Genomic DNA, 11,542 nt, shown 5'->3' with positions numbered 1-11,542 from the left:
GTAGTAAATCTCCAGCACGTGCTTTCAGATGGAGCGGCATTTACTACACAGAGCCGTAGATCACTGACAAGCTATGCAAAATCACATTCATAATCGGCAATGAATCGCCTGCGATTTTGAAAGCGATTTTGTGTAGCTTGTCAGTGATCTACGGCTCTGTGTAGTAAATGCCGCTCCATCTGAAAGCACGTGCTGGTGATTTACTACTAATCACAGAACCGGCTTTACTGACGAGATGAGCAAGAAAATCGCATTCGATTTTTTGCACAGCCCTAATTACAAGCAAGTAACCCTAAGCCAAACCCTAATCCTAACCCTAACCATATAGTAAGTACATGTAGTTAATTAATATTACTCAGTACTTAAATGTATAACTACACTGTAACGAGGACACCTTCAAATAAAGTGTAACCAAAAGAACTAATTATAGAAAAACAATAATCAGATATTTTATAAAATTAAAATAATCAATGACTTTTCTTTCTACATGCTAGCCTGCTTACCTCATTGATTTCCTCCCCCTCTCTATTGATGAAGACCTTGCCCTCCAGATAGTTATCTCTGTTGGCATGGAACGTGCCTTGAAGGAACATTCCGTTCTTAATGCCACTCTGAATCCTGGATAAGGGCAGATGCTCTGGAAACAGTAACTTACTGAAAGTGATTTCGTTCTATAATGAATCATAAAAGACATATCATATTATAATATAAAACTATGAAAATATATATAAAACTAAAAGCTTTCTTGATCATTCATCACAGTGTACGCACTTGATCATCAGGTTTTAATGCAAGTCTGTCCATGAGCTCAGGGTTGCCAATCAAGCTCTTGATATACTCTTCACCTACATAAGAAAAGAACATACAATCAAAACCTGTATTCATTTTTGAAAATGTTAACATTTCACAATTATTGTAATATCCTTATATGAAGATTAACGCGGTCAATTAAAAAAATGCTAATAATGTTATTATATGTAAGAATGTGACACTACCGTTCAAAAGTTGGTAAGGGTTGGTAAGATTTGTTTGAATGTTTTTATGTTAATAGTTATATTGTGAAATATTATTACAATTTAAAATAACTCTTTTCTGTGTGAATATATTGTAAAATGTAATTTATTCCTGTAATTGCAAAGCTGAATTTTTCAGCATCATTACTCCAGTCTTCAGTTCACATGATACTTCAGAAATCATTAAAATTTGCTGATTTGCTGCTCAAGAAATGTGTATTATTATAATCGATGGTGAAAACAGCTTTGCTGCTTCATATTAGTGTGGAACCATAATACATTTTTTTTCCATTTTCTTTGATGAAAAGAAAGCTCAAAACATTTATTTTCAATAAAAATATTTTGTAACATTATAAATGTCTTTACCGCTTTACTGCTGTTGCTTTAGACATCCTTGCTGAATTAAAGTATTAAAAAAAAATAATAATTCAAATACTGTCCCAAAAGTTTTGAATGGTAGTGTATAAAGGAATTTGCAATTTGAACAATTCCATTCAAGATAACCCTAAACCAGCCCTAATACTTCAAATTTCCACTGCAATGACAACAAGAACAATAAAAAGAGTCAAAAATAAGTGTCTCTTACATCTGTACACAATCAGACCATACTGCTCTGCCTTCTCTTTATTGGCCCGATCATCGGTCAGCAGAACCACTTTCAGTGAACCACCATTGGTCTTTTTAGCGAGGTGATCTGCGTACCATTTAGCAGCGACACGGATGGCTCGATCATTGCGATCATTAGCGCTTTCCCCTTGCTCTCGTTCAATGAATGTCTCCCTTAAAACAAAAATAAAAATGTGACACTAACATGCATGGCCCTAACATCAAGCACTATCTGTGAAGTTGTATTCAAGCCAAATGAAATGCATGTCAAAAAGTTAGTGTTAGGATGAATACAGCCTCTTAGGATGCGTTACCTGTGATGCTCATTAGTGAACGTGTAGAAGTGCTTTTCCTTCTCATGAATAGCATCCTTGATTCTTTTGTAGACTGAGGCACTCCTGTGTCTGACCCTCTTGTAAAACGGTCTGAAGAATGATGACGTTCCTGATCAGAGGGTCCTCAAGGATGTCAATCTGTCAGAATTGAATACCAAATCAGTTTTGTCTCATTTAAGGCAAGACACTACAGGCAAAACTATTGTGTATTCATGCACTGGACTGGTCAATTATGAAATGTGGCTTTTCAGACTAGTGGAAAGAAAACATCCTAAATACACATTTAAGTGTTTATTTTATTACACTTTATCTATTTGTAACTGTATATTGTAATTCATTATTTGTGACCCTGGAGCACAAACCCAGTCATAAGTAGCACGGGTATATTTGTAGCAATAGCCAAAAATACATTGTATGGGTCAAAATTATTGATTTTTCTTTTATGTCAAACATCATTAGGATATGAATTAAAGATCATGTTCCATGAAGATATTTTGTAAATTTTCTACCATAAATACATCCAAACCTAATTTTTGATTAGTAATATGCATTGCTAAGGACTTCATTTGGGCAACTTTAAAGGCAATTTTCTCCATATATATATATTTTTTGCACCCTCAGATTCCAGATTTTCAAATAGTTGTATCTCTGCCAAATATTGTCCTATCATAACAAACCATACATTAATGGAAAGCTTATTTATTCAGCTTTCAGGTGATGTATAAATCTAAATTTCTAAAGATTGACCCTTATAACTGGTTTTGTGGTCCGGGGTCACATTTATGTTTTAAGGCTGTGAGTTTTTTCTTGACTTCAGCAGCACAAATATAAGTTTTATTTATTCCTGTTAATATCATTCAGCTGATTTATAGAATCTCTTATTCCTAAAAATATGGTTACAATTTATTCATTTATTTTGGCTGATTTATGGAGTGATAAAAAGGAAAATGTTAAATTCCCTCTGTTATAAACTTTAACACCAATAGCTCAACCAAATCATTTCTGTTCTGTTAATATATGCAAATCAGCGCATATTTCATTATAAAATGTCTCATTTACATATTAAAAACATTTCAGAAAACAAGAAATACCACAAATTGTGTTAATGTTGAAATCTAACAGTTTTTATGATAAAGGATGAATTATGACTAAGTAAATTGTGATCTAAGATTCGCGCTTTTTGGGTCACCCACTTAGAAATTAAACCTTTAACTTGGAATGAATGAATGTTATATAAAATAACCGGAAACCCTGCCTCTTTAATGTGTAATAGATGTATTTGGTGTTTAGTGACATGGCATACATTAAACAAGACGTCCTCTAATTCTTATACAAATACTTTGATAACAGTTAATTGTTTACAAAAGCTGTTCAGAACAAATACGCTTATTATAATAAGAAGCTATTAATAATTTTTTTTTTTTTATAAATAAAAAGCACATACCTGATGTAAAACCACATTGGTGTCTGGGATTAAATAGTGAGGATATGAGCACAGGTTGCTCTCTATGCTCGCGTCCTCTTGCAGCACAGGCGCTTCATCTTTACACTCCATACAAACTTGACTTCCACACCAGATGTCATCTCTCAGGTAATGTTCGCGCACTATTTTCAACACTCCACCAGCGCGGGTCTTTTTCACAAATGTCTTGGATTTCAGCATGGTTCATATAACTGTACAGACGGCGCTTTTGAGGAGCTGTTCCACCAAAACACACCACAGTTAACCCACGTGTGCGCCAACTAAATATTATTGCGGAGTGATTCAGAGACGGAAAGGTTCTGTTTCGTATTTTGAACAGCATAGCAGATAAAACGCACCTATAAAATGACACACAGTGTATTTGTTTGAACTACACACTTTTAGGGAGGCTCCAAGCAGCCACAGTATATTCTGTTTATAAACTAGCTACTAGTCCCTTACCGTTCTAAACACTTCGAATGCTATCGACTGGCCATTTTGATGTATTTAATGGGGTGGGGAGTTGGTTTACCTTATCACACCACTAGAGAGCAATAGAGCCCTTATTATCCAAGATGAGGCACATCAATGTGTGTGGAAAGTGCTGCAAAGCTAATGTCATTGTATGTTTGTATATATATTTATGTTCACATACTGATTTGATTCTCTCAGGTTCAATTTAAAATTTATTTACAATTTAGGTCTTAGTAGGCCTTAATTTGCAATGGAGCACTGCTGAAAGCTTTTTGTGATGCCTACTAAATGTTTACAATGTGAAACAATATTTAATGTCATTTTAAAATTATGTATTTTAAAATTACATATAATGTATTTAAAATACATTTTAGTTTTTGTTTACTTTATTACTATTTCAGTTCTTTATAACCCTAACATTTCAACATTTTTATTTCAAAATCATAATTTCCTTTATTTAATTTATAGATGTAGAAAAAAGACACAATCACAATCTTTCCAAGTTTTCCCTGGCACCTGCTTAATACCCCTTTTAATACAAAAGCTTTTTCTTTCAGATAAATGCTGATGTTTGGATATTTCTGTTCGTAAAAGAATCCTGAAAGAATGTACTCAACTGTTTAAAATATTGAAAATAATAGTAATACAAATGTTTCTTAAACAACACATCATATGATTTCTGAAGGAGCATGTGACACTGAAGACTGGAGTAATGATGCTGAAAATTCAGGTTTGATCACAGGAATAAATTACATTTGAAAATATATTCAAATAGAAAACAGTTATTTTAAATAATAAAATAAAAATATTTCACAATGTTACTGCTTTTGCTGTATTTTGGATCAAATAAATGCAGGTTTGTTGAGCAGAAGAGGCTTCTTTAAAAAACATAAACAATCTTACTGTTCAAAACCGTTTGACTGGTAGTGTATACCTATACCTCAACCATAAAATAAATGACCTGCATGGTTTAACTAGAATCCTGAAATGTAAAACCAGCTACCATCAGAAGCATAACTAATTCAACTATTAAGAAACAGCAAGCTCTATTAATTATACCCAAAATGGTTTATGTCATACTAGCTCATAATTCTATGATGATTAATGATCATTATTTGTTTAAACAAAGTTTCTAAAATAGATTCTGTTTAGGACATTATGCACTTTGCATAATGTTAATAACAGCCACCTGTGTGTTAATTAAAATTAAAATCTGTTCATGAACAATTTGAGACCTTGGTTTATAATATAAAGATGGTATACCCATTCAGAATTTAAATAAATATGATTATTTTTATAAATGTAAAAATTCATGCTAATACAATATTGGATTTATAAACATTTCCCGCTTTTATAGTGCATTTCTGTCCTTAGATATTTGTTTTCAGAGCAGCGCAGCTTGAAGGTGACTGGCTATGTTAAAAGTTTAAGAGCTTAGTTTTAAAGTTGTAAGGAGTTCACATCATCAGCATTCATATAATTATATTCTGATATACACATGAGTCAGAGCCCTAGAACACTAGAGGGCAGAATAAATTCCTGAATGATGAACCAAAAGACTCAAACACAAATACCTAATAACCAAATAATCAATAATCATTCGTGTGATTGTTACTTGGCTGAAGCTTAGCTGTAGTAATGTCGTGTTTCAATACAAATGCTGCAGTCTGCAGGCTCTTATAAGTGTGAGAGAAAATGTGTGAGTGTTTCAGCTGGTGTGTTTCCTCAGATCCCAGACAGATAGGTCAGAAATTACAGTCTTGTGCGTACGGTCTTACCTAGCCGGTTCCAAAACTATTTTCTTCTAATAACTCAGCAGAGCAAACAACTGCACTGCTGCCTTTATTCATGACTCACACAAAAACCATACTTTGAAATATGAAGAGTGCTTTACAGTGAACCACATGCTATGAGAAGAAGAGGAATTATTATGCTACCGTTCACTGTGCAATCATACAACACTAGAAAATATGCCTGCAATTCAATTCTTTTCAGTGATTAGAAAAATAAATTTTACAGGAATAGGAAATGAACCATGATCTATGTAATCTATGATTTTTAGCATGCAATCCTATATTGAAATATATTGCCCTATCTCAATAGTGATATTGCCATATATTTTAGATATAAAGCTATATAATTTTCACACATGTACATTCTGGGAGATGAAGATATAAGTGTATAACATATATAAAATCCCCATAGTAAAATATGTGTTTGTACATATGTAAATAATATCTATGTGAGGATTTTTTTATTTGGTATTATATGTATCAACCACATATGTCAACAAAATATATTTTATTTATACATGCACCTTCATTAAAACAACATACATACAAAAATCTGTATGTTTATACACATTTTTGTAATACATTTCTTAAATCTTTTATTTTTACTTATATAATATCAACATATTGAGAGGTTTTGGGATGGATATACATGTACAGTATTTGTATGGGCTAGATATATATGCTAATATATACAATTTTTAACATTTCTAATAGCTTTCATATATGAAAACATATTACATGTAGGTATGTTTGAAATGAACTTACTCTTACTGATTTAAAGTTTAAAAACGGGACAGATTTTACAGTATAGCATTATCATATCATTCAGAGTGATAATCCTTATAGTTAACATGTGCAGCTGGGAAAATACCATTCAACCATGATATTATGTAATCACAAATGTCCTTCTGTCTTCTGAATTCCAAAAACGACCATTATTGTTTGGGCTCAGTCTCTGCAGAAGAGCTGGTCGGGGGTCTAGGGGGTCTTTGCCACCAGCAGGTGCAGAGCTGCCTTGATCTCACACCCCTCATTTATGTTCCCTGGCCTTGGAGAATCAGATCCCCTTTGTCTTGACTCTTTTCACTCACCCTATACACAATGTACAAGCCCTCCAGATAAAATCGAGGGTCATTATGTATGGAAATAAGGCAAAAATGCCTGCTTAACACGTTAATACAAAGTGTTGTTTGTTAAGGATGCTCAGTACTATTGGATTGTGTTTACTGCATCATTATATGCGGCTTTCTTTTAAAAAACTTAATCAATATTTCACCTAAATATAGAGATTTTCCCTGTTTGTTTTTTTTTTAAATCAAGGTAATTTGATTAGAAAGAAGGCATAATGCACACAGATATTTAGAAGAAGGGTTTAAGGTCAATACAAATGCACTGCAATAAATAAATAAATAAATACATACATACATACATACATACATGATGCATACATACATAAAAAAATAAAAAGTTTTTAGTGCGTTGCATTTTGAGGAATGTTTCATTTAATCAAAATGTGTGTTTTTTTTTATTGCCAAAGAAGAATCAGCACTTATTTTTAATACAACAGACATAAAATGAAAAGAAAAGGAAAAATAAATCACAAATAGGTAGGTTGAACTGTAAGAAAGATAAGATCATAGTCTTTAGACGTTTGTTAAATAGGCTAGGTAAAATGTAAAATAATAAAATTAAGTAAATACTGATAGCCTATATGAGTGACGTCATTTTCTGGAGATTTTATGGCATGTATGGCACAATGAACAATGTTTTGCCAAGCCCACGCTAGAGTTTTACATTCAAGTCAATTTTGGATCAATAATAGTAAAATCTCTTCAGTTTCAACTCTAAAACACACGCTACTGTTTGTTTGGAAGAGCACGTGACTCTCCTCGGCGGAAAACATGGCTGCGCCCTGTGCCGCTCAATGCTTTTACAGAACAGGTATGTTTACAGTTTACTTCAGGAAAAGTTAGACTTATTTATTTAATTTGTAGAGCATAAAGACTCGGACTCAGACTGTGGCAAGCCAATGACCCAAACGAGACAGTATTCGCTCATATCTAATTTTTAATAATCGCACAACTGCAGTCTACGCGGAATATATCTAACTATTAATATAAAATCCAAACCTTCCAGCCAAATAAGCGCTGGTTTACAAGCTGCGCATTACTCGGTGACAGTGTCGCTGTGTAGCAATGTCTCAATTCGTCTAACTTTTATGTACTACATTTTGGCGTTTTATGCAAGACTACATGAACGAGACTGCAGGAAGGCTGGACTCATGGCACTGTCTTGGAGTTCTTTATTGTTAGCTGGTTTGGCAGAGTCTTTATGGGTCCAGTAGAAGTAAATAGAAAAAGAAGCATACAACCCTCCCTGTCTGCTCAGCCATTTTTTTCCTTTGACATTTAACCTCTTAAGACCCGAGAAAAGATTTTTAGGAAAAAAATAGTTTTTTTCATGTCTTTACATTGTTTAGAGCATAAAAAATATGTTATTTCATTAATGAGTTATGCTATGTCCTCGGTAGAGGACATCGGGATTTTCCTGAGATGTTGATTTATGACAAACAATTTGAGAATTAGTCAGATTTAAATGATAATTACAAAATATTATTATATTTCCATAAGAGTGTCACTAAATTAATATCAGACATATTTGAAGACCAAGGAGAGGGAGTGGTCATAGTGAAACATCCAAACATTTAGTATCTCTGAAAAGCCCTGAATGTGCTCTGTACAGGACATCCAGACTTAAAACTGTGGCATGTATAGTCTCCGAGAAATACACCAAAATATAATGTCCTCATATGAGGTCACAGGTTTTGAATTATAACCCAAAAGTGAAATGCTGAGTCTGCTGACACAGAATCAGTCCTATTTCAGTAATATAGCTAAATAAATAAGAACAGGCAAATATATTTAGGCCTGCTTCATATTTCTGTATGTTAGTTAATGTAATTTAATCATGTACACTTTTCTTTCAAGGATTTCAAAGACTTTTAAGATTATTTTCAAGGAACATTTTAGGACAAACATGAGCATCATAATAAACAATACAGTAGATGCACAAAAAATTACCCAGTTGACATGTCAATGGTTATTCATGAGCCGCAAATGGTTTAGCTGGTTCAACACTTAATAAACCAATTAGGTAAACTCAAACAAAGTAGTTTATCTTTTTTACTGCATTATTAATTAAACTTTTATAACATTTCCATTGTTTAAGAAGTACTGAAGCAATTGATTTTCTACACAACAACAATAATGCACTGTTAAAAATAAAGGTGCTTCACGATGCCATAGAAGAACCTTTTTGTCTAAATGGTTCCATAAAGAACCTTTAACATCTGAAGAACCTTTCTGTTTCACAAAGTTCTTTGTGGCGAAAGAAGGTTCTCCAGATTATGTCGGCAAAGGAGAAGTGCTCACTAACACAGATTTAGACAGATTTGTGAACAATATTTGAGAGAAATAGGCCTTTTGTGTACATAGAAAAAGTCTTAGATCTTTGAGTTCAGCTCATGAAAAATAGGGGCAAAAACAAAAGTGTTGCGTTTATATTTTTGTTCAGTATATGACATCACTGTGAAGAACCTTTTAAGCACCTTTATTTTTAGGAGTGTAATAATAAACCAAATAATAGAACTCTGGCATACTCTTTTCAGCATACTGTCAGTTGGAGCACACAAATTCCAATCCCATATATTGTTTAGGATAAATAATATATGAACTGGGAATGTTGTCTTTGGGGTTACAGAGCAATTAATAATAATAAACTGACATTAAGGTTGACACGTGACATTGATGTACTGCAGTCCTGAAGTAAGGATTATATATTACAGCTAAAGCACAAGACTAAGTCTAAAGTCGACCACACACATACACACAAAGGGAATTCAGTTCAGTCCACATCCTTGGCCACATCCTTTGCTCTCTACCACCCAAATTGTTGTCACTACACACAGCCGCTACCCCACCCTGGGTTAACCCGCTACTGCCTTTATTCTAAACCCCCCAGCCGCCCCCTCATTGGTTCTGAGCTACTCCCTTCATCACTGGTATTTTCATCTTTGTAACTCAAGCCCTCTCCTGTGTATAACTGCACTTATTTTGGGCTTTTGACCACTGTGTTTTGGTCGCAGTTCTTTTTAACCTTTTTTTCTGAAGACAAAACTCTGCAGTCCTTGTTGGCATGAGTTACAACATGGTTGTTGATGTGTGGTGGTGGATCTCAGATTATTTTTAATTTGTGGCTCAGATTCAAAATTAAGCATATTATGTGAGCATCATTGGATTGTGTAATTGTATGGACTATTTGTTTACATTGCAGCTGTGTTATTCTTTTGAGAGAGGGAATGGGTTTTTGGCACATGATTCACAGGGTCTGAGAATAGATGTTAACTTGACAATATTCGTACATTTGATTGAAATGCCCTGCAACAACATGAAACAGACATTTGAGTTATGCAAGTGTAGTTTAGAATATAATTAATACAATTTAAATATTATGTTCCTATATGTATTTATAGGCTAAATAATGTAATTCATCAATATGGATTTTATGTATTTAAATTAGTGCTACAAAAGAGTCTGTTAAAAATTATCCAATTAACTGCACAAGATCCTTGCTGTGACCAAATGACTTAAACATGCCTGACATTGTAATTATGACATCCCAACTCATGAATACAAACTTCCCAGGAGGATTTGAATGCACCAATATTTATAAGTTAGGAAGTCACAATTATGATGTCAAGTGTGTTGAAGTCACTTTGGCTGGAGCAAGTTTTTTTTTTACCTCTGCTTCTACAGCATTATTAATTAAAGTATGTTCATTAAGTATGTTTTTGCGTTTTTATGTTTTTATTCAGTTTATAGTGCTGTAAAATTAATCATATATTCTATCGTAATTGTACAAATATATTGTATTTTGTACATGCAACTTTATTATTGTAAATGGAAAAAAATTATTTAATGAATTTAAACAAATTCAATCAACATGGATGCTGCATCTGTTTTGTCTGCCATGTTTTCTCACCGAAACGCCCCCCGAAAGTTGAGTTTCCTACTTATAATTATGACTTTGTGGTGCCATTCATGTGCCTTCGTCGTGTATGATCTTTCCAAAATGATTTGAAATCACCAATACTTTAATGCTAGCCAAAGGATATGGGGAAAAGAACTTCACAAATTAACACATTGTTTTTCACAGCCCAAATTTTAATTAATATAATTTGTCATATTCGATAGCATTAAATATAGTGCAAAATGACTTTTGAGTTGTCTGATGTAAACTTATATAGGTGATCTGGTTATTTCGTGGTAATGGCATTTTAAGTCACATATTTTGTACTTTATACTCCGCATAGAAATAACATCTGAGGTGAGTTAAGCTGGTTAAATATGGCCGCGACTTTCACTTTTCACCTGCCCGAAGTCGCATGTTGTCTAGTAGGTACTGTATGTGGTTTGAAATTTGCTTTGCGACCGTTAAAAAATATGTTTGTTCTGTATGATACGAATATATGTAGTATGAATGAAATTCAGATATACTACACTACCAGTGAAAAGTTTTTAAACAGTAAGATTTGTAATGTTTTTTAAAGAATTCTCTTCTGCTCACCAAGCCTGCATTTATTTGATCCAAAATACAGCAAAAGCAGCAATATTGTGAAATGTTTTTACTATTTAAAATAATGGCTTTCTATTTGAATATATTTTAAAATATAATTTATTCCTTTGATCAAAGCTGAATTTTCAGCATTATATTACTCCAGTCTTCAGTGTCTCACAATCCTTCAGAGATCATTATAATATGCTGATTTGCTGTTCAAGAAACATTTATTATTATTATTAT

General features: G+C 33.1%; 1 protein-coding gene and 1 pseudogene across 1 annotated transcript in view; one reads left to right on the top strand and one right to left on the bottom strand.

Moving 5' to 3' along the window:
• Positions 1 to 3,905, bottom strand: part of LOC107708661 (exosome complex exonuclease RRP44-like) — an 8,127-nt pseudogene extending 4,222 nt beyond the window's left edge.
• A 3,645-nt stretch (positions 3,906 to 7,550) lies between these two features.
• The window catches only part of LOC107708687 (methionine aminopeptidase 1D, mitochondrial-like), an 11,583-nt gene continuing 7,591 nt past the window's right edge, over positions 7,551 to 11,542 (top strand). Inside the window, 1 exon segment of the mRNA XM_016512994.1 lies at positions 7,551 to 7,624. Coding sequence (XP_016368480.1) covers positions 7,585 to 7,624 — 40 coding nt within the window. The 5' untranslated portion in view covers positions 7,551 to 7,584.

The sequence above is a fragment of the Sinocyclocheilus rhinocerous genome, unplaced genomic scaffold, assembly GCF_001515625.1.
Source record: "Sinocyclocheilus rhinocerous isolate Xijiao unplaced genomic scaffold, SAMN03320098_v1.1 scaffold236, whole genome shotgun sequence".
Lineage (NCBI taxonomy): Eukaryota > Metazoa > Chordata > Actinopteri > Cypriniformes > Cyprinidae > Sinocyclocheilus > Sinocyclocheilus rhinocerous.
This window is presented reverse-complemented; position numbering and strand designations above follow the sequence as displayed.